This window comes from Prorops nasuta, unplaced genomic scaffold (genome assembly GCF_024137725.1).
Source record: "Prorops nasuta isolate Cenicafe-Biocafe unplaced genomic scaffold, Cenicafe_Pnas_1.2 PNAS00004, whole genome shotgun sequence".
NCBI lineage: Eukaryota > Metazoa > Arthropoda > Insecta > Hymenoptera > Bethylidae > Prorops > Prorops nasuta.
This window is the reverse complement of record NW_027116801.1, coordinates 6,324,399-6,351,478: the sequence shown is the minus strand read 5'-3', so window position 1 is coordinate 6,351,478 and position 27,080 is coordinate 6,324,399. Positions and strand designations below refer to the sequence as shown.

At 34.4% G+C, this 27,080-nt stretch overlaps 3 protein-coding genes across 4 annotated transcripts; 2 read left to right on the top strand and 1 right to left on the bottom strand.

Moving 5' to 3' along the window:
• Positions 1 to 265: 265 nt before the first annotated feature.
• Positions 266 to 15,657, top strand: Slik (Sterile20-like kinase). Of its 2 annotated transcripts, XR_010822452.1 has the most exons (14): positions 266 to 1,161; positions 1,264 to 1,359; positions 2,400 to 2,974; positions 3,038 to 3,202; positions 3,280 to 3,478; positions 3,547 to 3,677; positions 3,763 to 4,086; positions 5,583 to 5,667; positions 5,737 to 5,897; positions 5,978 to 6,450; positions 6,521 to 7,017; positions 7,100 to 9,387; positions 9,817 to 11,116; positions 11,333 to 11,470. XR_010822452.1 is itself a non-coding variant. In XM_066725386.1 (13 exons), exons 3-13 carry the CDS (start codon positions 2,816 to 2,818, stop codon positions 11,486 to 11,488), a joined length of 4,638 nt encoding a protein of 1,545 aa, XP_066581483.1. In that variant the 5' UTR covers positions 266 to 1,161; positions 1,264 to 1,359; positions 2,400 to 2,815; the 3' UTR covers positions 11,489 to 15,657. The 2 variants fall into 2 exon arrangements, 1 of the variants encoding a protein (XP_066581483.1); XM_066725386.1 differs by lacking the exon at positions 9,817 to 11,116 and having other exon boundaries at positions 11,333 to 15,657.
• Positions 15,658 to 16,016: 359 nt separating this feature from the next.
• On the top strand, positions 16,017 to 18,479 carry LOC136773034 (uncharacterized). The gene is made up of 7 exons (XM_066726369.1): positions 16,017 to 16,153; positions 16,261 to 16,627; positions 17,109 to 17,259; positions 17,352 to 17,485; positions 17,551 to 17,754; positions 17,824 to 18,109; positions 18,183 to 18,479. The coding sequence occupies exons 2-7, from the start codon at positions 16,410 to 16,412 to the stop codon at positions 18,477 to 18,479; spliced, it is 1,290 nt and encodes a 429-aa protein (XP_066582466.1). The 5' UTR covers positions 16,017 to 16,153; positions 16,261 to 16,409.
• LOC136773035 (trypsin-7-like) lies at positions 18,473 to 19,671 on the bottom strand. Its single transcript, XM_066726370.1, has 5 exons — positions 19,462 to 19,671; positions 19,311 to 19,399; positions 18,982 to 19,243; positions 18,759 to 18,914; positions 18,473 to 18,682 (listed from the first exon to the last, which is right to left on the bottom strand). Exons 1-5 carry the CDS (start codon positions 19,594 to 19,596, stop codon positions 18,473 to 18,475), a joined length of 852 nt encoding a protein of 283 aa, XP_066582467.1. The 5' UTR covers positions 19,597 to 19,671.
• Positions 19,672 to 27,080: the final 7,409 nt, after the last annotated feature.

The following is a 27,080-nucleotide window of genomic DNA, read 5'->3' as shown; positions in this document are numbered from 1 at the left end:
CTAACATCTGGTTCCAGACGCGAACGTTCATAAAATATATAATATGTGTGACACAAACTATATGTATATACTGCCGGAGCTTTTGAACAAACTGTGTTAATCTCTAATTGTAAAGCTTCCTTTATCAAAAAACTAATATTCAATAGGACAAAAATCATGAAGACAGAATTGGTTAATCGTTCAGTGTATAAAATTTTGTCGTATATCATTTCGTGTTATGAGGGATATAATCAAGTTATTATGTAGGATAAGTAAAACTACCTAGGTTACGTCACTTCCATCTCTGCCTCCAGTCGTGGTTAGTCGTGTTGAAGTGGAAAAACAGAAGAAGCAGAAAAAATTGGATTGAAAAAAGCCACTGACTGGCCTAGCCACATGCTTGATTTCAATCATTTCTCCAGGAAGACCTCACTGGACCTCAGTGGACCGTGGATCTATCTCGTACGTTTGTACAGCATTAAACAAAACTCGTGTCAGTCAGTTCTGGTCTTCTGGTCAGCTCACTCAGCTTAGCAGAGGTCACTGGACAGATCCAGAACATTAGAGCCCAATCCATAGAGAGCTGTGAGGAGAAACTGTGAGTGATCTGTGATTGCGAAGTGTGAGTTGCGACTTGCGGGGACTGAAAGAGAGACTGTGGCCACTGTGAGACGTGGATCCAGTGTATGATCAAACCAGAGACGTGTAGTATACATGTTGGATAATTAATGCATTAATACATACGTGGCGCGGTACATAATCGATTTTACAAATACAAGGATCTTCCTATGTTATGTAGTATTGTGTACTATAGTGTATCACTCTACACTACCGAGTACTCGACAGTCGACACTCGTGTACTGATCCATGTATCGTCGAACCTAGCTCTATACATACACATTATATCTACCTGGCTGGTCTGGCCTGACTCTCCTCCGGCTGGTTACGGTTGCCTCCTTGTTGTGCTTGTGGCAACTGTGGTTGCATTGTATTACTGTTGCTGTTGCTGTATCGACGTATCGTATGTGAATAGTGGATGTGTCCTGCAGGTCCTGCAGTGTATCTATCTTTACTGGTCCACCGTTTCTACCTATATACTGTCTATTTGTCTGCTGCTGTCGCCTGTCAGTGGTGTGCTCGAAATGGCCGTGTACTAAATACATGGCCGCGTATACTACATCCGTAAGTCCATTAAGATCCAAGGCCTGGGTAAATTTTTATGCGTTTCCTAAATTTGTTTCCATACTGCGCCTCTTTTGCGGTTTCTTGGAAATCACTCAGCAGCATGTTCGGAGAAAATATTCATTGTGAAAACTGGACGAAGATTTCTAGAAAAATTATGTGAAATCCTCTGCATGGCGATACTGGATTATCCCGAAGGTGAGTGAAAGATGTATTTAAATATTTTTATATTAAACAGATAGGAATAAACTGGAGAATCACACGTATAATTATAGTTGCAATCCGACCAATTCTTATCGGTCAGAATCCAATTTCTTAGTAAAACAAGTGGGATGGAAATTGCACTTTTCCATCGTTATTTGCCCCATCCTAATCGAACATAACGGGCCTTGGTGAAATCTCCAGAGGCAGGAAGAGAGAGAGAAAGAGAGGGGGAGGGGGGGGGGGGAGAAATTCACTTAGGAATTTCACGCGGAATTTCATTCATGCGTTGGACGCGCCCGTTTCTCATTCTTATCAGAATCTTATCAAGCTCTCTGAATCGGATTTACAATTCGTCGAGTGCATTTTATTGTGGTTTTTATTTCTCGAGTCTTACCATATTTTCTATTATTTTTACTCTTGTCAAGAGCAGTGAAATAGCGTATAAATTGATGAAAAAGTGAAAAACGATGGCGGCCAAACAAGATTGCCAGACAGAACCAGAGAGCATCCGCATGTGTAATGTAAATAGTATACTAGTCTATAGTATACTAATAGTTTGTCATTCCAGTGTCTTTTTTCTCTACCTCACATCTTTTTTTTTCTCCTCTTTTACCCTTTTGCGCGTATACGTAATAGCTTCGACCCGTGTAAATTCTGTAACCATCGTTCAAAAAAACCTACCAATTTGTCATGACCCCTTAATGCTATATTAAACAAACTTAAATCCGATCGTGTATCAATCATTAGTTTTTAGATTTGAACAAATAAGTTAAATAACTATCCACATTGTAACAAGCAAACAAAATAAAGTATTGGACTAATATAAAACAGTTATATCTTTGCCCTCCTTTTTCTTCAATGTAGCTTTAATTCTTTTTGTTTTTATTTTAATCTATAATCTACTAGTTACATATTATTTCTTTTAACATGTTTTCTTATGTTTGATTAATTTAAGAAACTTAAGATGCTTTTAACGTTTTTAATTATTGTTATTATCTTCTACAAGGTTATGTAAAGTTTTTATATTTTTGCAGATTTGTCAGATTACTACGCTCTTGTAAATGAGCAGCAATTTTATTGATGTGCGATATGAATCTTGCTGAAATGCTACAAGTCGAAGCCACAAAAAGTCTTGTTATCTACTGATAAGTGTTGATTGTAGTTTATCAAGATGAGGAAGAGATGTGACAAACCCCTAGCATATAATAGGGACTTGAGTATAGAAATTCTGACTGAAAAAAGATTGTAGAATATGTGAGATCAGTGATATGAAAATATCAAAAAAGTTGGAAAAAAGGACCTATTTTAGGTTTACAATATCAAATGTTGATAATCGTTAAAAAATTGATCATCTTTATTATCAAGGGAAAAAAGGTGTTCTAAAATAAAGTAATGACAGAAAGACCTGAAGTGTCTTATAGTAAATAAATTATAAGTAACAAGTGCAAGCATGTCGTTCTTGTCAAATTTGAAAAAGGCATTCCACTTTGGTGGCAATGATGCTAAAAAGAAAAAACTGTATAATAACATTAAAATGGATGTTAACCCAGAAGAGTTCTGGGAAATGATAGGTGAGCTCGGGGATGGAGCATTTGGAAAGGTTTACAAGGTGAGTAGAAACATTTTGTTTGGTTGTAAATTAAAAAACTTGCTAATATGATAATTTATTTAGGCTCAGCACAAGCAGACTCACCAACTTGCAGCAGCAAAAATGTGTGCGCTTGAAGGAGAAGATGATCTTAGTGATTTTATGATTGAAATAGACATTCTGTCTGAATTCAAGCATCCTAATGTTGTAGAGTTACATGAGGCATACTTTATAGAAGGCAAACTATGGGTAAACACGTGTAATATTTATGTCACTGAATAAATGTTTAGTTACTCTTACAACAGCTTGCTCATTAAAATTTTCAGATGCTTATAGAATACTGCGATGGTGGTGCAGTAGATTCTATTATGGTTGAATTGGAAAAAGCTTTGACAGAGTTACAAATTGCTTATGTTTGTCAACATATGGCTAAAGGTCTTGCATTTCTTCATAAAGCGAAAGTTATACATAGAGACTTAAAGGCGGGAAATGTATTACTAACAATGGCTGGTGGAGTAAAATTAGGTAAAAACTTGAGGGTTGTCAATGAGTTTTTCAAAGGAAACAATGATGAAAGTAAAATCTTTTTTTAGCGGATTTTGGAGTATCAGCCAAAAATAAATATACATTGCAAAAACATGACACTTTCATTGGTACTCCATACTGGATGGCGCCCGAGGTTGTCTTATGTGAAACATTTCGGGACAACCCCTATGACTTTAAGGTAAATTGTTATTATTAATAATACCAAAGTATTAATTTTAGTAAAACATTAATATATTATCTTTTTTACATAATATTGTTTTCAGGTGGATATCTGGTCCCTTGGTATAACTTTAATAGAGTTTGCACAGATGGAACCACCGAATCACGAAATGTCACCGATGCGTGTCCTACTCAAAATTCAGAAAGGCGATCCACCAAAGCTTGAACAGCCTGGAAAGTGGAGCAAAGATTTTAACGACTTTATTGCAAGAGCGCTCACAAAAGATCCAGCGACCCGACCAACAGCTGATGAATTAATGAAGCACCCGTTCATCAATCGCAATCTCGATTCAAAACCAATCAGGGACTTGCTATTGGAATACAAGGCGGATGTTGTCGAAGAAGAATTAGTCGACGAGGATACTGAGGTAAAAATATATTCCGAAATCTTTTGCCATTTTCGTAAAACGTCGTTCCACTTTGCATATGTCTTTTGATGAAAACTACATGCTTAGAGTATTGCAAAGTAATTGCATTTAAAAGCAAATAGCACTTGAGGAAAATAGAAAATAATAAAAGTCAGAAAATTCTTTGCTGAAACATTTCGAGGCATCGATATGTTAGGAATTTTCAATAATTTTAGCAATTCGATTTTATTAACTACCAAAATAACATGTATGTATCGGTATACAGTTTGTCGCACTTAATTCGCCCCAGAGCATGTACATATAAGACAATGTATATCTCTATAATTACGAGGGATATTAATTTTTTACATATGACCTTTTTCGGACACCTTTTAACTTGCACTCAGAAAGGTATTATCCAAGAGATTCATTTTCTATAGCTATGGTGATGAATTAATTTTTATTTTTATGCTTTGGGGCAATTTAAGTGTTTCACTCTGTAAAATACATATATATGTGTGTGTGTGTACATATATTCTTACACGCTTGCACCATGGTAGAAGGTCAAAAAGGCGAAAAAACACAGAGAACAGTATCAGCGAATTGGTAAGCTGCTTTTAACTGTATTGTAATATGTTAAATTATGTACATTTGTTTACACCAATTATGAAGAAATCATTGTACATTTTTAAGAGGGGATGCGCATTAAGCAGTGAAATATGACAAAAATACGCTAATATTTTAGCATAAGAAACTTCAATATTAGTAAATGAATTGATTTGGGGTTAGAAGAAGCATTTTCCTCCAATAGAGTACTGCGATTTCTTAACACTCGTGTTTGTATGGGAATACATAAATGTGAAATAAGCATGTGTTGATTAATAAAACGTATGTTTTTTCAAATTTAGTTAGATATTCCTCCAAATTGTAAAAATTTAAATATGTTGTTTTAAATATTAATATTTTATGACTTAATTCCTACTAAAATTAAAAATAATTTGTAGAAATTTATACATTTTTCCTAATTTTACTTTATCTTTAAAACGTAATAAATATTTTATCTTTTTGGGGTTTGAATGATATTGAATGATTGTTTGTTATTAAAATTTTTGGTTGTGCATGCGGCTCTCCTGGGCTTAACCAGCCCCGGAATCCCTGCGTTTGTCAGGTCAGTAGATCAGTTGACAGTTTGCTTCCACCAGGTATATGCTTTGTTCAAAAAATTATTTGTTATATAAATTATTTTCCTATCTTTCTCAATGTTTTTCTGTATCTTGTTCAACAGAAACATTTTACTTTATTTATCTTGGTATGCAAAGAAACGCCGTGAGATAAGTAATAATTGATTTTGTTTAACGTTAAATGTCTCTGGTAAAAAGACACGAGTCTGATTTGTAAGAAAAATTATTATTATAGTTGATGTATCCCCTTTTTACTCCCATAATAACACCTAAAATCTACATCTTATAGTAACAGCGTTAAACAGTTTTGAAATAGGAATATGCTTTTTTTTCTAGGAGCAACGCACGTCGCACCTACCCTTGGAGCTGGACCAAATCGGTGATGATTCCACACCTATTCGCAATGATGCGGATGTCAAGAGTAAGATTATTTCTCCTTTTTTTATTTATTCAGTAAATTATAAATATATTTAACAATGCTTATTTACAGCACCCGATAAAGAAAATATTGTACCAGTACCTGCACCTGTTAAGAAGGAGGAAAGCCACAAGAGAGAAATTAGTCGAGATGGTGAGAGGGAAGACAGAAATAAGAAATTGCGTAAAGTTGATTCAAAAGAAAACATACCTGCTACAGTGGAGAAGAAAATGGTACATGTTCTATTGATTTTTTTTTTCTTAATAAATGAAACGTTTATTAAAGTATTTTAATTATCATAATTGGTCCTCAGGCACCTAGACCGCCAATCACGAACGAAATTGGTGAACGCAGAATATCAAGAGATAAAGGACCGGCACCTCCACCACCAGCTATGCGTCAAGATAGCAAACCTGAGGAGAAAGATTCGGCAAAAGCATCTCAAAAACTAACTAGTGCCATGGAAACGACAGATCAACATAAGCAAGATAAGATTCAGGAAGTACCATCACGGCAAAAGATAAATTGCGAGGAGACAAGACTACCTAAAAATGAAAAGAAGGATGGGGATTTCCCAATGGAAAGGAAGAAACATGCAGATAACGAGGATGGGGAGAAGAAAAATATCGAATTGAGACAAAAGTCAGTGATTGACAAGAGTGCAACGTCGTCAAAGTATTTGAGCAATGAGGAAAAAAGAAAATCAGCACCAGTTAAGCCGGATGTAGCCGAGGATTGGGCAAGACATGTTTTTAATAAACAGTCATCATTGGAAGAAAAGCCACGGTACGACCAATTAGCGATATTCTTCATGTATAATAAATATCATGTAATAAAATTAAAAACAAAATTACAGGTTTGAGAAAAAGCTACACGAGGGGGATGAGAAGCTACTACCATCGTTGGAAGAGAATCACAAGACTTTGGAGGAAAAGCGTAAATCTGTGGAGGATAAATTGAACGCAGTGTTGGAGAAGAAAATTTCTGTCCATTCCGCTAAACAAAAAGAAGAGGCTTCCAAGGAAATTTCGAAAATGGATAAACCTCGAAAGCAAAAAGCAAGCTCGACGGAGGACATTCAAACGAATTATGGTTCCAACAAGTCTGACAATCTCTCCAAAAGTCGAAGCGAAGGCTTTTCCAGGAACGACTCGCTGGAGAATTTGTCCGACGATGAGCGTAAATGGAATAAGGAAGAAAATAAAGGAGAGGAGTTTATGAATGAAATGGATAGATCTTCTCGAGAGCGCAGTGGATCTGCTGCTGTAAACGTTTCAGTGGTTACATCTACGCCTGTGAGAAATCAAAGTACGTCAAGAAGAGGTAGTGGTGGGGATATAGTTGTAATTACAGGTAATTTTTATATTAATTTAATATTGATGAGAACTCATGAACCAATATGGATGAATTGAATGATATCAATTTTAATCAATAGGTAATACATCCCAAGCTGATCAAGATGTGCGTTCTTCAAACACATCGATGATAAGGATCACTGGGGATTCTCCTGATCCTTCCAACAGTTTGGCGAGCAACATTAGTCAAGTGACGGTAGTGACGACTCATCCGCCAGTTCTGGTGGACGCAGCAGCAGCGGCAGCGTCATCAAGCGGGTTGGTACGACGATCATCCCCAACGTCAGAGGTTGTCATCGTTGCGAACGAGATGAATAAGACACAAGTGAATGAGAGCTCGACCGACGACGATGGCGGCTTCCCCAGCCTGGACAGCTTAGAGTACACACCTCAAGAGCAACCAATCATACTTACTGACGCTTGTAGTAAAAGAATTGGCAAGAAACTGGACGAATCGGAAGTAATAATCGTTAGCCCTATCATCGACGAATTACAGGATACTAGTCATGTCTCTGTTGTAACAGTGGGTGACGATAAGGAGCAGGTGAAAGACTCCTCAATGCTGAATAAGCCAAATGTTGTCAGGACTAGCAGTTCATCAATTCCCACCGTCAATCACGTGGAGGAGATAAACTCTAAGGGCGATGGTGCCGGGAGATGCAGCAGCAGTAGTAGTAGTAGCAGCGATGAAATGGGTAAAGGCTCGTTATTCACTGGTAGTACAACTGTTGGTAATACTGAAATTGATAGTTGCGACAAAAATGCCAGAAAGATGAATGGAGTAGTAGTAAGGAGTGACAAGTCCAGTCACCGAATAGCAGAGGATAAGATGATATTGATTAAACGTAAAGAGAGTAACGTCAAGGGATCGAAGGAGAAGCGTGTTTCACCAGACAGTTTCGAAGGCTCGAGGTCTCAGAGCGACTCTGGATCGACCAGGTCGCATACACCCAGCAAGAGTATCGATCGTTCCGACGCAGAATCTATCTCTACGACAATCAGCCAGGACAGTCGAGGATCGAATAAAGAAAATCATCACAGCCAAATCCCATGTCCGGAAACCGAAGAGGAAGTCGTACTGCGACGGAAGCCCGAGTACACTCGAGACGTTCCTCGAAGAACGAAGGAGGACATACAGATGATGAATCTAAAGAAGAAGACACGAAAGAGGACGAGAAAATTCGAGATTGATGGTGTCGTGGTTACTACGACTACATCCAAGGTGATTTATGGCGATGATGAGAATGGAAAAGTGTACGACGATCAGATCTTTAGAAAGCAAGAACTAAGGGAGTTGAAAATGCTGCAGAAACTAGAACAGAAGCAATTTCAAGATCTTTCACAAAAATCGCAGTTTAACAAGGATCAGCAGGAGAAGAGGTTTGAGCAAGAGAGGCAGCTCCTCGAGAGAGGAGCGGAGGGTGATCTTGAGACCTTGGCAAGGCAGCAGAGACAGCAAATTGAGCGTGCCGAAGGTCAGCAGGAGGCTGATCTTAGATTGGCCTCGAAGAAAATACGTAGCGAGCAGGAAAGGGAATTAAAGCAGTTTAGAGAGGGCTTGAGACAAGAGTTGAGGTTACTGAAACAGGAAGTGGATCTAATGCCAAAGGAGAAGAGGAAGAATGCTTTCAAGAGCAGAAAGGAAAAGCTGGAAGCAGAGCATGAAGAGAGGGAAAAACTTTTCTTAGAGAAACTGGATAGGAGTCATGATATATCATTGAAGAGGCTTTCGGACAGTCATAGGGAGAAAATTGCTCTGATGGAAAAACAATTCCTTCAACAGAAACAGCAACTGATGAGAGCTCGCGAAGCTGCTATTTGGGAATTGGAAGAGCGTCAGATACACGAACGCCAGCAACTGCTTAAACGGCAACTGAAGGACATCTTTTTCCTACAGAGACACCAGATGCTTATTCGTCACGAGAAGGAACTCGAGCAAATGAAGAGAATGAATCAGAGGAAAGAGGAAGAATTGGTGAAGCGACAAACTGTCGAGCGTAGAAATCTTCCAAAAAGAATAAGAAACGAGATGAAGGCACGAGAAATGATGTTCAGGGAGTCAATGAGAATCTCCATATCTTCTGGATTTGCTCTCGATGCTGATGCCGAGCGAGAGAAGTTAAAAAATTTTCAGGAGAATGAAAAGAAGAGGTATAGAGCCGAGCAGCAGCGATTCGAGCTGAAACACTCGAGGCAACTCGAGGAAGTGCGGGCGCAAAGCGACGCAACTATTAAAGAATTGGAGCAATTGCAAAACGAAAAGAGAAAAATGCTTATGGAGCATGAAACTCTTAAGTTAAAGGAGCAAGAGGAAGCTTATGGCAGGGAGCTTCGCGAATGGAAAGCTCAACTAAAACCGCGTAAACAGGTATATATAATAATCGTACAAAGCTCTGGATAACTCTCTTTTTCAATAAGGATCATTATTATAAACGATAAAATTTAAGTTTAGGCTTAAACAACTCCATAGCTAAACTTTACTACGAGCACTTATTGATCTTTTAAACTGGTGTGGCATGTTATGCATTTAAGATCTAATAATAATAATTACTAATCCTATCAGTAAGCTCTTATGAATGCCACTGTACTCTTTCTCTTTTTACCGTTTTTCGGATTATTATTTCTGACCGTTATCCTATTGTAAATATAAATTCATTATTTCATATATCCAGTTCGATCAAATATACCAGAATTCAGGCGAACGAGAAAGAAGATATAGAAATAAGCTTTGCAGTATTAAATGAAAATTGTATTCAAGATAGCAAGAATAATGAGATGTTTAATGTACTTGTTATAGAAGTTAGAAGCGGAGATGGCATCAGAAATGGAGGCATTGGAAACTCAATACCGAGACTATTTGCGCTCTGGTCTTTCTGGTTTCGCATACTCTTCCTATGATTTATCTAACACATTTCTCTCTGATACCTGGAGAAAGTCGTCACACTTGTCCAGGTCTACTCCCAATTCACCATCTCCATTTACTATACCAAGGGTTTCGTTAAAGTTTGGTGGATCTGACACTAGTTCTGTGAACAGTTCGCTTTCACGCAGTCATTCCAAGCCAGAATTAGTCCCACCTTCTCCATCCCATAGATAGTAAAAGTGCTTAACTGTAATTCCTGCACTACTATGTTATGTCTACTCACAGAAGTTTTAAAATATAAAAAATTATATTATACTTCTATTAAAACAAGAGCAATGAATTTTTGTAAAAAGTTTTTGTTTTAAATTCTTACCTCTTTGTAAGAGGATTAGGAGTAGCTATGGTGATATTATACTATAATTAAATGCAATTGATTTGATATATTTTGAAACTTCTCTGATAGTCCCTCTTTCTTTCTTTCTCTTTCTTTCCTACTTCGTTTATCCCTCTGTATATAATAAAAATGTTAGTTACGCTTGCTTTTGCCATCATTGCTTCAAACAATTTATATTTTTGTTGTGATACATAATAAATGTATTATTCTTGAGGTTAATAGAATCTAATTCACACATTGAATACGTGTGTATATCGTTCATATAATTGTTATCTAAATGTTTAAGCTATTGAATTAGTTTTTAAGCAAAAGTTTATATTATATCTTTGCTAAAATTATACAGATATATAACATACGTATTTGCTAATGGTTCCCTCATGCAGTTTTTAACAATACATGTAACACCAATATTCGTAAAGCCTAACAATTTTATGTTAATATAAATTGACATTGAACCATTTTGTAGCTAATAATAGGGGTTGTATTTAACGAATTACAGTCTATCTTCATTGTTCGTATCGTTAGTCCGATTAAATTAATATTGCATAGATTTAGTTAGCAAGATTAATTAAATGTCTGTAGTGTTTTTTCTTGTTTATTGTTTGAAATTTCTGGAATGGAAATGGTTATATCGAGGGCTCAAACTCATAAATGTTTTTTCATTCAATTTTACATGTCATTCGTTGAGTGCTTGTTACGCGGTCTAAAGAAAAGGGGTATTTGTCTTGTATGGTATATATTATATATACACATTACATACACCTAAATTCCTATTATATTGTCAGAAATTTTTGTGAAGAGATACTAGTATTGGATTTTGAAGCGGATAAAATGTGCAAGGTTAGTCAAAATGAACTGAAAGATTAAATCGCAATTATTTCAATCACATTATAAGCACAAGTTTAAGGAATACAGGTCACCCTAAGATTTGCTGCTAACAGTTTAGTTACAGTGTAAATTTTACATTAACACAGAAACATTTATCGATGGCCATATAAATTAAATAGAACTACGATTCTTTCAAGATCAATAATAGTATTTTTGTATCTCTTGCAGAGATTAGAAGAACAATTTGCTCTTCAATTAGAAGAACAGGAAGCTATATATGGCCCTAGTGCTGTACCACTGTGCCTGCCAGCAGATCTTCCTGACCTTACTCATCACACCATTAGCTCTACGCGTAGTTCACTTTCTTCAGTTAGCGAGGGGTAAAGTGAGACCAGCTCATTGTTTTTTTTGGAAAACACGTTAAGCAATTTATCCTGATTGTATGAATAAATGAAAAATCTTACCTCTTTTATATATTACTTATATAACAAGATTTTACATTTATTCTGAACAGTTTGTAAAATTATTAACTACTAGGTAAACGATTCTGACGAACTTTTATCATATATGTATATATATGTGTACAAGATGAGTTGGTAGAAACTCATTAAATTCGATGAATGTATTACTGTGCACTATAAAATGATACTAAAATACTGATGAATAATTATCTGATTTTTATTCTTTTTTCTAGTTATAGCGGCGTTTAAAAATTTCTGCGTTAATATTATTTTAGCTCTTTACAGAGGATAATTAATGCAAAAAAGTAAATATATACATAGATTATAGGTTGACACAGAAAAAGAAAGGGCTACTGATAAAGTTCATCTTATAAATTTTAAAAATTTCCATTGCTTCTTTTTTCTACGAAGGATTAATGGCGGTATTTTTGAAGATTTATTAGACGGACCGATTTTAATCATCCTTTTTTCTTACAGATTAAGCTATTTCCAACGTAACTATCTTTTGTGTTAATTATCCTCCGCTAGGGATTAATTTGAACAATTTTGAGTTGGAAATTTTTAAATAACGCTATTGCTATAAAAAAAGAAGATAAGAATCAGCTAATTCTAAAATAGTATTTTAAGTTTATTATTTAGTGTACAATACAGTCCTCAAGTGGCAAATTGAATCGTTAATACTGATAATACCCGTTTACTTAATGTATGTACACTAATAATATATATACAATATTGGTAGGAGGTTACAGAAGCTGCTAGTCTTGAATAAGAAAGTGAATTATTGTAATATGATGTTTTCAAGACCCAGAAGGTACTATGTATAAAATTGTGAATATAATTAATCAAACGTAGGCCACAGTCATTGTGAGCGCATGCGTGTGTGGAATGTATGTGTATATGAAAGCGTTTTGTATATTGTATAAAATTTTATATACAGCAAAAACTGTTTCGATGATTAGATGAGAAAAATACGTTATTGTTTCAAGCTATCGACACTTAAGCCGCCCGAATAGAATATATTTAAGATACTCAATTAATTATTGTTTTTCAATTATGGAAAATTACTGTAGTTATTAGCAGCAAAAATTCATATATTCACGCTCATTTTTAATTCATATTGAAAGGTACCAAAAAGCATGCGAAAGAGGTCGAGTTTGCTAAACGTGTAATATACATATATTTTTTGTAAATCTTTTCTATTTGCCAATTGCATAGTGTAGAATTTAGTATTTAATAGCGAATGAATAAGTGAGAAGAGGACTAAAAAATTTTATTCTGTATATACACACAAGGTTTAATGAGAGAAACTTGCGTACTTCCTTGCAATAGTGTATAAATATGGAGTATGGAATCGCAAAGTATTGGGTCAAAACAGAATCCCATTGATGACAAGTGAGCAGTCAATGATTTACAATCTGTTAAAAAGAAAAAAATGCGGGTTTAGGTGAAGCTATATAAAAATTGTTCATGATCCTAGTCATCACTACTCATTTATTACTCACAGGATTCTTTTTTAAAGCAATATTTTTCTACTCCATTATGTCTTTGGCATCCAGTATATCATACAGGGTGTTCCAAAAGAACCAGAACGGTCGAATATCTCAAAAACTTAGCTGTTTTAAATGAGGGATCCCTAAGCATAGCCGTCTTCTATCGGTGATGAAAGGAAAGGGAAAATGTTTTTTCTATACTTTAATAATATCTTTACGATTACACGATCATGATACTCAAACTTAAAGTGTTGCACCAAATATTAAACAAGCTACAATTTTATTGCTTCCTACATAGCACATGTAAGGAAAAATGAACATTTGGGTACATATCCCTGAGATACCTCTAGTACATATGTACACCTCTTGTTATACTTTAAAGATATTTCGGGGGTGTATGTGTGCAAATTTACTTATTTAAGTACATGTGCTATGTGAGTTATTGGCAGGTTTAGAATTCAAAGCTATATAAGTCAAGGGAATTATATAATTTTCAATCTATATAGTAGATAATTGTCTATAACGCCCTGTTCTTGCTTATAATGACTTTTGTAATACCGTTTTCTTATTCTATTGCCCCTTTGATAATTCAAGTTTCTTTATATATATATAACATACATATATTCACATGATTAAATCTGCATATCGCTTCTCTTTTACACGTATCATTACGTGGATACAAAATGGTAGTGAAATAATGAAATATAAACTTCTTCCACAGAAATCTTCGTTTTATCATAATCAATGAATTGCTTTAATACGGATTATAGAGCTTTACTGAGATGAGGTGGATAGAAGAAGGATAAATTTATCAAATTTTTAATCGTCGTATTTGCATGCCGACAAGTAACTTAGCAATGCTGAACAATTTAAATGCAATTGTGCAGTCTTTAACGAATATTACTGCCTTTATCCTACAAAAAACTTTATAAATGTGTATAAACCACGATGTGGAGAAATAGATAGAAAGTGAGAGATTAACTCGTAAAAATTTATCATTGGCTATATAACTACCAAGAGGTCAAAATTGAATCAGAATCTGGTTAGAGTTAGCTTTCCATTAATAGACACTGTTGGAGTCCGATTCCGAAGATTTACATGGGCGGAGAACTAACTTTAACCCCGTTTCAACCCCTCGAAAGAAACATAGAGGGTGATGTAATGGAATATCTGATTTTTGTGCCAAGTTTGTAAAACAAGTTTTTGGAATTATGTCGGAATAATTAATGGATAAAATGCATATAATATGTTCAAGACTTGGCTTTGCTTTACTAAGTCCAAAGGAATGTTACAATCAAAAAATTATTTTGATACCATAGTTTTAACAGATATTATGTGATATATATATATCTTATACTGTACTTAGAGGTGAAGAGAAGCATTGATCAATTTTCTCGTTCAACAACGAAAGTCAAAACATCTATGGTATTATACGTATACATTATGCCTATAATTCTTATATTAATTAAATATATGTAATTATTATAGCGTGTAATGTATGTAATTACATATGTATAAGTGAAATGCATGTTAAAATATGAAAACGAATCAATTTTAGCAATGTTACTGCGTATAATGAGCAGCAAAGAGCAAGTAACTTAATAGAAACAAATAGATTAATTTTCCTTATGCGGTTTAAAGACTAACAGGAGCTTTTAGTATATTTGCAATTCTATCTTCCAAAAACCAGAAAGATTTCTTATTACAGCATCCTGTATTTCCAACTATATAATGAAATTTCGTGATGTTGAGCAATTTTTCATAATTTTGCATATATATATAGTATATATTAATAAACTATAATAGAGACTAAAAAGAGAATGTGGTATGAAAGAAATTGGTGTGTTCAGGACTCGATAAGCTTGTCTTAATCTTAAAATTAATTTGAGATAAAATATTTTTGTACATAATCAAATTTTCATTCACAATTTCAAGTACTAATTAGCCAGAGGGCGGCTATCGCCTATGGGAGGATAATGTTTCGTTATAAATTGTATCATGCGTTTTATTATTATATTATAATAGAGGGATAGATTTTTAACCAAATATTTATAGCAGCGTCCGAGACCTACGGAATTAAACAAATTTGTATAAAACAACTTTCTTATTGTTTATACATACATAAGAATGGATAATTTTATTTATAATTCTCGTACCCATTATTTTGCGCGTTAGTGAAAGTCTTTGGAGAACTTTAATTTTTTATGTATTCAATTATTATTATTATTACCGTCATTATTATTGCATTTTATCATATACTTTGCTTCTAGGGTACATGAGCCGTAAGCAAAGTAGCGCGCTTATTGTGCGACACATGTACTGCTGCACGTGTTTACTTGATAGGGTGTAAATGAAAAGTTATCGAATATAATTCAATTGTTTGTTATTGCGTTAGATATGAACGTGTGTGGGGATTAAAGAGAAATATTTGTTGTAAAATAGACACTCGTAGTATTATCATTATTACGATTATTATTATTCATAACATTATATTTGCTCAGAACTGGATAATTAAGTTTAACGTGACTTATGACTTGGACTGTATCTATAAGACCATGTTTACTTTGTCGCAGCATAATAAATATTTTTCTTCCAACAAGAACTTGGAATACTATTTTTTACCATTCTTTTACGGAAGTCGGAATAAACAGGACAATTGATCCATAGACATTTGAACTGTAAATGGTCTAATTGATCATTTTACTTATATGCAAAGTTCATATTTGCCATTAAAATAATAAAACAACCATTCTAACGTTAAAATTAAGATACTTCTAGTGGTCAACCTATACATACATACACATATATATATATATATATATTGCTAACTACTACAGAAGAAAATTTACAAAATGCTAAATATTTTAGAATATTTAGCAGGTAGGCATATGACCGATATCATCGTATATTGTGTATCGCGTATAAGAGTGTAATATATATAATGGGGAGATAAGTGTGGTAACTGTGGTAAGGGCCAACTTGTTTAAGTGTTATTGAAATTGAAGGAGCTATGCGGAAGGATGTGGAATTAGAAGCGTATATTACAAGTTTGTATTTCTCGTGATATCGAGTATTTGTTCACTATTGTGGTATTCGTGGTATGTTTATTTTAGTCTTCATAGTATACTACAATGGTATAAAAAATTAAGTTAGAATCAGTAGAAGGGGAAATCTTATTTAAAGTGAGAATCGTTGTGATTTTTAGAAATTGTGAAAGAGCGTGCAGGTTACGTTATTGTCGCCACTTTAGAGATTGATATTTTTACGGTGGACAACGCCCTCATACACCAGCGCCGATACTTCCCCTATACTACCAATTGACGTACTACTTCATATGTACTACCACTTGTAGATATGACGACGATAAAAACGACGAATGGTAAAAAAAGAGTTTGCGTTGTTGGTGCTGGGGCCGCTGGTTTGTGCGCAGCAAGACATCTGGCGGCTGATGCGAGCCTGGAGTTTTGCGTTTTTGAACAGGCCAATGATGTTGGAGGAACTTGGATTTACGAGGAGGATGCGAAATCTAAAGAGAATCAGCAAATTCATAGCAGCATGTACAAAAATCTCAGGTTTCCTATTTTTTTCTATGAAAGTAATTATTATTATACAGGGTCCACAACTAAAAAGTCGATTTTCGTACTTTGTTCTGTATATGTTCCATCTTCGATCTAATACTTTGATGAGAGATATCTTCTATTAAATGCAGAGAGAAACGTTTCCTTACGTGCATATTTTGGGTAATATAAATGACGGACCCTGTATAGATATATATACAGGGTGAGGCACTTAAGCCGCCCCAGAATATGGATGCAGAAAGGCGCGTATCTCTTCACCTATAAAAGATATTCAATTTTTGCATAGAACCTTTCTGAAAGCAAATAACAAGAGGCTTCGAAAATGTCCTATGGAAAAATTGAATATCTGTTATAGTTAAAGAGATACACCTCTTTCGGCATTCGTATTCTGGGACGGCTTAAGTGCCTCACCCTGTATAATATTATAATCATATGGCATTATATTTGCTATTGGTATTATCAATCTGTCATAAAGAACAAATCTACCGTCAACAATCATGAATTTCCCGGATTATCAAACAATGGGTAACCAGGATCATCAAACTTCTTCGTGTTTGACGCATCAACAAGTTTTGGGGTACTTACGAAATTACACTGAACATTTTAATCTACGCAATTTTATTGAGGTAGTGTAAGCCAATGTAGAAAGGGAAATTTTTATTTCAAAATTTAATTTGACAAACATAGTATATGAAGTTACATAGATATTTTTTTTCAGTTTAACACTAAAGTATTACAAATTAGACCAGAAATCAGCGTCGATAAGCAAACGTGTTGGCAAGTGACGACAGAGAATATTAATGACTCTGTAAGGAAAAATCTCGAGTTTGATTTTATCATGGTGTGCAATGGGTAATTACGTCAGCAGATGTAGCGTGATGAATTATACATAGAAATTATGTATATTCGTATTTCAGGCATTACTTTGATCCAAAGATACCAAATCTGTCAGGAATAGAAAGCTTTCCCGGTAGAATCTCGCACAGTCATTTGTACAGAAAACCTGATGGATATTTGGGTAAGATTGTTTTTGTCCTTGGTGCCTCTTCGTCCGGTATTGATATTGGATTTGACTTGAGTACACACGCGTCTCGTGTTTATATCAGTCACAATAACGAGAGGTAAAGATAATTATCTACCCCCCCCCCCCCCCCCCAAAATAGTGCATTTATGATGTGGAAAGTTTTTAGGCTTTCATCGAGTCTTCCAGTAAACGTCACCGAACTATATGGCGTTGAAAGAATCGAAGTCAACAAAATCTATTTGAAGGATGGAACACACGTTATAGTGGATGATATTATATTTTGCACCGGCTACAATTATAGCTTCCCATTTTTAGACAATAACTGCGACATACGAGTCGATGAAAATTATGTTACTCCACTGTACAAGCATTTTGTCAATATAAAACACCCTACAATGTGCATCGTGGGAGTTCCAAGTGTCATAGTGCCGTTTCCTTTGTTTCACATGCAGGTATAGAGAGTGCAGTTTATATTATGGAATTAAAATAGACAATTTTGCAGATATTCCACTTTATTATTTTTAGGTCAAATATTTTTTGGCTCTGATTAAAAAAAGTGCGTCGCTTCCTCCAGAGTCTGAAATGCTGGAGGACTCCAGGCTGAAATCTGGAGTGAAGAAAAGGCACGCTCATAAATTAGCTGCGGAACAATGGGAATACAACGATTGGCTTGCTACAGCGGGTCATTTTGAACGTCTGCCTTCGTTTTATAAAATCGGTTATACGATTTGGGGAAAACGAAAAAAGGCGGATCTTCTTCATTACAAGGATTCAAAATTAGTTTTATCAGATGATGGTACTGTTCTCTTGGTTACTCAATAGAACATTTTTGCAAAACGTTTGAGAGTTTTGTTGGGCACTTTATATTTATCGTTGTAAGGACTTATTTTGTTTTTGATCCAATCACTTAAATATACGGCATCGGTGTACACGCCAGGCGAAAATTCTTCAGCACATCCGTCGCCCCAAGAGGTAATGCCAATCAAAACGAAATCTCGATCTACAAGAGGACCGCCCGAGTCTCCCTAAAATTATATCAAGTCGTAAAACAATTGGCTTGACTAAGCAAAGAAAACGAGAAATAAATCAGATATTAATAACCTGGCAAGAATCTTCTTTCCCCTGCTGGTAACCGTAACAAACCTGACTATCTGTCACTGTGTACTCTCGGTTCTTATACTCGGCTCTACAAGTTTCCTTGTCTATTTTAGGAATCACTACGTATTGAAGATGAAGTGACAATTGCTCAGAATAATCCTAAGAAAGAGAGAATTTTTTAAATTGATACATTCTAAAACAGGATTATTAAAGAACTGATACTTACATTCATAGTTCCCCATCCGCTAACCACAGCGATATCTTCCGGAGGCTTTGAAGAATCTGAAGGTAGGTACAACGGTTGCGTTTTTTTGCCAAAGCGAAAAGGTGGCGAGACTTTAAAGAGCGCTATGTCATTGTTATTATCATCTGGATTGTACTCTTCGTGCCAGAACACGTCAGTAACGTTGTGAACGGTTCCTTTATAATTGTAATAAGTTGTACCGCTGAGAATCGTGATTTCCCTGTATGGATTACCCGGAAGAGCCCTGTTACAAAATATTAAATGCACAAATCTCTGCTGTCGCGAATAATAATAATTGCAAAAATACTGACGCTACGACACAGTGCGCCGCCGTGACACCCCACTCTTTGGTAAGCACAGCTGCCCCGCAAGCGTGTCGACCCTCCAATCTGAATGACAGCTATCATAAACAAGAGAGTTCTACGTTCAAGTGTCTCATTAGAGTTTTAACAAAAGTCCTACCATATAAGGAACATCTTCGACGTTGGTATCGTGTCCACCGACGATCCTGTCCAGTGTTCTTCCATCAGGAGTCAAATAACCATCTGTACATACGAATAAGAGGAAGAAACCAATTCTTGCAAAACTAGGCCACATTTCAAAGATTTTTTTCACCAGTGGCCACACGATGACTGAATCTTCAGTGTTTCTCTTATCGTTTTTAAATTATTCCATTCTTATTATATCTTATCTTTCCTAATTGGGCGTTGTAGTTACTGTGCAGCTTATCTGTACATTATTCTAGTTATTGCAGTCGTTAACAGGTTGAATGCATTGGTGGATAAAGACGGGAGGGGGGGGGGGGAGGTTTCATGTTTAAAAAAATTGGGTACTGTTTGGAACATCACTTGGGTCCATTCGAGTACTTGAAAGTCATTGTGAAGCATTCGTGAGTTATCTGAATTGTGGTCAGTAGAGCCACTCAGAAATTTTAGGTGAAATCTCTCGAGTAAACCTCGAGGGTATTTACATTTCTATAAAATATACTTATCAAGCTCCCTGTTAACCAGCAGTTTGTAATTTTATTTCATGTTATAAGATTGAAACGAATGGGTTGGGTAAAAGTAAAATGGCAATTTATTTTCTCAAACAAAAGTTGGCCAAGATTGTCAAATACGCGATTGTTTACAAAATCGGAACGTAAATCGGAAGCAGTCAACTTTAATTTTCTCGCAGTGTACAACGGCAAATGCCTCAGCAAATCTTATTGCTTTGCTACCAGTGTATAGCGTGTCTATAGACGCGCATAAAAAATTTACGATTTGACTTGTATTGACTTCAAATTCAATATATATAATGTTAGAATCACAAAATTAAATGCAGTCGTTCTACTATATGTGTGTGTGTAGTGGATGTTAATCAATAAAATAAATTCCGCTCCTTATAAAATCCAACTAAATCTTTTCCTTTATGTTAAAAATTATTTTAATTAATTTCATATTCGTTAATTTTCTTTGTGAAAGTTTATTATTTATTCTTGAGTATTTTCTTAATTACTTGTTATAAATGTTAAATATTTGGCAAAAGGATAATAACTTTGTAACATTAATAATTTTTTGTTAGAAATAGTCGGTTTATTTGGGTATAAATAATATAAATTGTTAACATTTTTTATATCTCATACAGAAATATATAGTTACTATTTCTACTCTATTATTCAGTTTGATCAATATCAAGATAACTGTTTACTGGGTTTGTATGAACTAATGTAGGAGGTCAAAAATTGAAAAGAAATTCTATTTATATTTAAACCTTTCAATTACGTCTTTTTAACACAGAAAATCAAACTATGGGCTGTAAAAATAGTATAATACTTGTTTTTCTGTTAAGGATTTTAAAATGTTGTGTAATGAGACACCTAGCCTAATGTCTATTTTCCAAAATTTTCAAGTATTTTAAATTTCTAAAGCATGATAAGTATTTATAAATACTTAATGCATACAAACAACACATTATGAAAGTAAACGTAGTCATTTAACTAAGGCAGTGATCAAAACAATTAAATATGTACTAATGTGTATACCTAATTGTATTTTGTTATTATAGGTAGAATATCGCTACAAAAAATTCTTAAATATGATATCTTTTTCTGAGGCTTACGCAAATTGTTTCTTTTAACCCGTTTCGGCTCAAAACGGGTTAATTTGGTAGTTTATTAATAAGCTTTAAAGCAAAATCACTTAAAACTTACAGGGTATATGATAGGCCTTGACCCTGTATCCTCTGGTTGCTGCACAAAAGCACAGGTAAACACGGCACAAAAACAACACACGCGCTTTCCGCTCCCCACGATACATTCACTACTATTTTGAATTATTGCATTAATTTTAATAAATATCAACACTTTTAATTTAACTGCACGTTGCACACGAGTATTAAATAAAATTTTGACAAATATATAAAAACTTTTAGTTTCACCAAACGCTGTACTCGAATCGTATGTCGGATTTTTACAAATAAAAAGTCTTTTAAATTCAGTAAACACTGCAATCCGCTGTATCACACCGTTTTACGAAAGATTATTGGACTATTATTGAATAAAAGTGCGAATTTCGATGAAATTATTGATGAAAATTGATTAAATTGCACTGGCGCGCGAAAAGTGGCCCGAACTCTCACTTTTTTTCGCGCGCGAGTGCAATTTAATCAATTTTCATCAATAATTTCATCGAAATTCGCACTTTTATTCAATAATTGTCCAATAATCTTTCGTAAAACGGTGTGATACAGCGGATTGCAGTGTTTACTGAATTTAAAAGACTTTTTATTTGTAAAAATCCGACATACGATTCGAGTACAGCGTTTGGTGAAACTAAAAGTTTTTATATATTTGTCAAAATTTTATTTAATACTCGTGTGCAACGTGCAGTTAAATTAAAAGTGTTGATATTTATTAAAATTAATGCAATAATTCAAAATAGTAGTGAATGTATCGTGGGGAGCGGAAAGCGCGTGTGTTGTTTTTGTGCCGTGTTTACCTGTGCTTTTGTGCAGCAACCAGAGGATACAGGGTCAAGGACTATCATATACCCTGTAAGTTTTAAGTGATTTTATTTTAAAGCTTATTAATAAACTACCAAATTAACCCATTTTTGAGAAAAATGGTAGAAATATCATCGTTTTTTTTGCGTTACTGGAAATGATAGGAAACCTAGAAGGATCTTTTTATTGCACGTAGTCTTATGATATTGGAATGTGATGTTTTAGAGCATGTCGTTATTTTTCAATATTACCGTTTAAATCTTGAAAAACGTGATATAGTTTCTAGATTATCCTTCAATCAGCTGTAATTATCGTTTGGAAAATGGGGTTTTATTGTACTGACACTTTGAATCGGGTGGCAATACAGATGTTTACTTTAGAGTCTAGAAGGTGAATTAGAAAATTTTTATATGAGATAACTAAAATTGCGACGCTTTAGTTAGAAAATGGTAATTTTTCGCTTATTGCGACATGTTCAATTAGTTCAAGGTAGATAGTTGCAAATATTATTAAAAAATCGGTATTCCTAATGTTGAAAACCATTATTTTGAATTTGAAGGCATGGAGTTAAATCGAATTTTTTTGCGATTATTGTATATTAGATAAAAAAAATAATTCTTGTTCAAATTAACATATTTTTTGATATGATAATTATTAATCTGAACTCGAAAAGGCAAAGTTAAAAGTAATGGATCAAACATGGTGGAATGTAATTTAACATATACAAAAACCGCGAAAAAACAGTTAATATTAAAAACAAGTTTGATTTAGCTACATGCCTTCAAATTGAAAGTAATACTTTCCAACAACAGGAATACCGATTTCTAAATAATATTTGCTAGCATCTATCTTGAAATTATTGAAAATATCGGAAAAAATCGAAAAATTACCATTTTCTTACAAAATATTTTTTCTACATTGGGTACGCCATTTTGAATTTTTCTAATTGACCTTATGGACTAAAGTAAACATCTGTATGCGACCAGATCTTATACTTTACTACAACACAACTCCATTTTCAAAATAAATTATAACTGATTGAAAAATAATCTGGAAATTTTCACGTTTTTTAACATTTAAACGGTCATATTGGAAAATATTGACAAATTCTGAAAGAGGAAATTCAGAAACCATGAGACAATATATATATATATATATGCGACAAAACGATCCGCGTCTATGTTTTTTATTATTTTTATAATAAAGCAAAAGGAAGATAACATTTGTACCGTTTTGGGACGAAACGGATTAAGTTATTGATATGAGAATATTGGATAAACACAATAATTTTTGGTATAAAACTTAATTCTTGCGACTTACAATCTATTATTCATCATAATGGGTATGAAATTCGACTATTTTGCATAAAAATGATCTGCCACTAATAAAGCTTGTTTTTTTCATTCAAATCTCTCATTAGCGTTACTACAAATGCACCTCACTGGTGTCCATAGCGTGCGAAAGAGAATAAAGTATACATCGTGGAAATTCCAAGTGTCACAGTACCATTTGCTTTGTTTCACATGCAGGGTATAAGAGTATACTTTATATCTAGTGATATGATTTCGCGAATTAAGTAATATAGATATTCAGTCAAAATATTCTTAAGTAACGTACGACACATTTAGTAATAGAAATTATATACCAAAAAAAAATTCACTAGAATCGATACACGTATTGATACGTTGTTTTCACGAGAACTTACTATACACCTCATTGTTTCACGATAACTGTTTATTCTGATACTTTACAAAAATTACAAATAATAGTATAATATGCAGAATAGATAGTAAAAAGTAAAATACATTAATAGGATTTGTGATCTGAAGAACTCGTAAAGAACGAACTGCGATATAATTTTCGGTATCTCCTGAATTAATCAACTCGCTATTGATCATTGATGTCAGTATCCGTTTTTGTAAGCCAGCAAGGTAATTCATAATTGAGTGCCTCGGAGCACTCCTGACTAAAAAATTCAATGGCAAAAGAATTCTATGGAGAAACGCACACTTGAATTTCCCACTATTATACAATTCAGTCTAGTTGTTAATTTTATTGATTTCACAGAGCAATATGGTACGGGATAGGGTGAAGTACAGTATGAGATAAGGGAATAGTATATGAGATGGACAGATTAAAGAAGGGTGGAAAGGGGTCAATGTGTTCAAATAAAATAATTAAAAATCAATAATATCATATGAAACGATCATTCCAGATCTTCTTCACTCGTTTACCTCACTACTTTGAGTGGCAATTAAAATATTAATTATGTAGAAAACTACATTACCGACTCACAGGACTCTCTATCATTCATACTATATAGGTCACGAAAAAAGAGTTTCCTAACGTTTTACCATGTTGCAATTTATACCTTGGAATTAAAAGAGAAAAATGTGCAGCTATTTCATTTTAATTTTTGTAGGTCAAGTATTTTGTAGCGCTCGTTAAAAAACGTGCGGTGCTTCCTTTAAAGTTATTTGAAATGCTGGAGAACTCGAGAAAGAATCCGAGGTGAAGAAAAGGTACAGTCATAGATTGGCTGTGGAATAGTAGGAATAAAACAATTGGCTTGCTATAATGAGTCACTTTATGAGCTTTTCTTGCTATTCTATAAACTCTGCTATGTCATTTGTAGAAAAAAGAGTGTATTTTCTTTACTACGAGAATTCAACATTGGTTGTATTGAAGGGGGAGAGGGGGCGATTGTAGCGTCCTCTTAATTACTTTATAGAACATTGTTGCAAAACAATTTGAGAGTCTCGTTAGGTATTCTATGTTTCTATAGCAAATCATTTGTACAACATCGTCTATCAATGAATCAACGGGTCTTGCAGAGTACTAATTTACCAACCTATTGGTATTAGTAGAACAAAGCGATTAATGGCGAATACCCTCGTTTCATACTAAAATTACCTTTTTATGCAATTTTTTGCCATTATTCCGGTTTTATATTCAAATATACGTTCACGCTTCAACGACACGTTATAGTTCTTTTGATCAACAGGCAACCTAGACTGAATTGTAAGTTTTTACGATCTGCGTTATAATTTTGCACTTTCAAACTTTAAGAATGCGTGTGTTATTTTTAGAAATTTAAAATTAGTTTTCTTGCAGGACTTGCTGCAAAAGGTCGGCTGTTATAAATTACTGCTTTCATTTTCCTAACAATATAAAGTTTATGATCTGTATAAATTAATAAACTATCTTTATATACGTTCGTCTATTTATTAAAAGCATTTTAATTACCTGATAATCGACGTTAATAAAAAGACGCGAAAATACGCAGTAAGTATGACGTGGTCTGTAATAGTTAAAAAAATAAAAAATAATTTTTTCTATGAGTCTAATGACATACCGGATGATAGGGATTCTGCAAGTGCGAAAAAGGGGACTAATGAGAACGAAGTGTGTTTAGTACATGTTGGATTTCACAAAAAAGATCTTTGGTTCAGATATGATGATGGATGCTTTAATTATGCAGTGTTGTAGAGAGCACTCGCGCAAGTTTTCCTAATTTACGAAATATACAAGACTTTCTCAAAGATCCGAATTCTTTAAATATTAAACTTATCTTCGCTTAGTCGTTACTTAACGTTCAAGGAAATCTTTGACAAAATAAATATGTTAATTTTCTTATCAATAATGCTTTTTTTTAAGTGTGCCAGTGCACCAATAACTCGCCACTCTCTTATCTATTATAAGTAAATCAGTAATTCTCTATCAAGGTCTGTCATTTCACTGACAAACAATATATGTTTCTATAGTAACTTGATCAAAATCGTTGTCATAAAAAATTACATTTCTTATTATTTATCTCTAATCCAATTTCATTTTTAAATACCTATAGTAATTCTAAGAAAAAGAGTTTGTTTTAAATTAGTACAAAATTTAGAATAGCATTTTTAAAAAATCTTGCTCACACTCAAAGCTCTCCATTTGCCTATTATATCAATGTATTCAGCAGAATTGGAAGAACCCAAAGGCTTCAGCTACAAATTTCACATCTTTGAATAAAAGTGAAAAAACATCAGACTCTGAAAGAGCTTTAGTTATTATTATTATCTTATATATAATCTGGATCGTATTCCTCCTGTTATAACGTGTCGATAATGATATGAGCGACTCCTCTCGAATTATAATAAGTACCATCTAGAATCGTGATATCTCTGTATGCATTACTTGGAAGAGTCCTCTCGCATTCATAAGTTATTCAACTGCAAACGACAGCGATGTCTTCAGAAGCTTTGTAAGAATCAGAAAACTTCAGGTACAACATTTACGTCTTTCGGTCAAAGCGAAAAGGCGGGAGAGACTTTGAAGAAACATAGATTATTATTATTATCCTGTATATCATCTGGATCGTCTTCCTCGTGCCATAAGGTGTCAATAATGTTATGAACGATTCCTCTCGAAGTTTAATAAGTTGTACCACTGAGAATCGTCGTTTCTCCGTATGCATTACCCAGAAGAGTCCTGTTAGAAAATATTCAATGAATAAATCTCTGGCGTCGTAAATAATAATAATTGCAAAAATACTGACGCTAGGAGCCAGTGCGCCGCCGTGACACCCCACTCTTTGGTAAGCACAGCTGCCCCGCAAGCGTGCTGACCCTCCAATCTGAACGACAGCTAACATAAACATAGTTCTTCCTTCAAGTGTCTCCTGAGAGTTTTATCAATTCGGCACAATAGTATCATTTCTATCGACGATCCTCTTCAGACTTCTTCCATCAGGAGTAAAATAGCCCTCGGTACCTACAAACAAGAAGAACAAATCAATCCTTGCAAAACTAGGCCAAATTTCAAAAAGATTGTTTTCACCAGTGCAGACTTTACAGTTATGACGGAAGCTCCAGTGTTTTTCTTACAGTTTTTAAGTTATTCCATTCTCGTTATCTCTTATCTTTCCTAATTGGGTGTTGTAGTTGGTGCGCATCTTATCTTTGCATTATATTCTAGACATTGCAGTATCGCGTTAACAGGTTGAATGCTTTGGAGAATAGGGAAAGAGGGGGGGGGGGGTAGTTTTTGCGTTTAAAGTGGTAGTTGGTCGAGTAGTCGAGGGGTGGCGGTGTTGTAGGGTTGACAGTGATATCAAG

What these genes read in the sequence shown, in the direction of transcription:
- Slik (XM_066725386.1), top strand. Translation starts at nt 2,816, where the DNA reads ATGTCGTTCTTGTCAAATTTGAAAAAGGCATTCCACTTTGGTGGCAAT. An exon ending in CAATGATGCGGATGTCAAGA is followed by an intron (nt 5,668 to 5,736) that starts GTAAGATTATTT and finishes GCTTATTTACAG; the next exon opens with CACCCGATAAAGAAAATATT. An exon ending in AACTAAAACCGCGTAAACAG is followed by an intron (nt 9,388 to 11,332) that starts GTATATATAATA and finishes TATCTCTTGCAG; the next exon opens with AGATTAGAAGAACAATTTGC.
- LOC136773034 (XM_066726369.1), top strand. Translation starts at nt 16,410, where the DNA reads ATGACGACGATAAAAACGACGAATGGTAAAAAAAGAGTTTGCGTTGTT. An exon ending in ATCTACGCAATTTTATTGAG is followed by an intron (nt 17,260 to 17,351) that starts GTAGTGTAAGCC and finishes ATTTTTTTTCAG; the next exon opens with TTTAACACTAAAGTATTACA. An exon ending in TTCCTTTGTTTCACATGCAG is followed by an intron (nt 18,110 to 18,182) that starts GTATAGAGAGTG and finishes TATTATTTTTAG; the next exon opens with GTCAAATATTTTTTGGCTCT.
- LOC136773035 (XM_066726370.1), bottom strand. Translation starts at nt 19,596, where the DNA reads ATGTGGCCTAGTTTTGCAAGAATTGGTTTCTTCCTCTTATTCGTATGT. An exon ending in GCGGCGCACTGTGTCGTAGC is followed by an intron (nt 19,244 to 19,310) that starts GTCAGTATTTTT and finishes ATTTTGTAACAG; the next exon opens with GGCTCTTCCGGGTAATCCAT. An exon ending in GGAAAGAAGATTCTTGCCAG is followed by an intron (nt 18,683 to 18,758) that starts GTTATTAATATC and finishes ATATAATTTTAG; the next exon opens with GGAGACTCGGGCGGTCCTCT.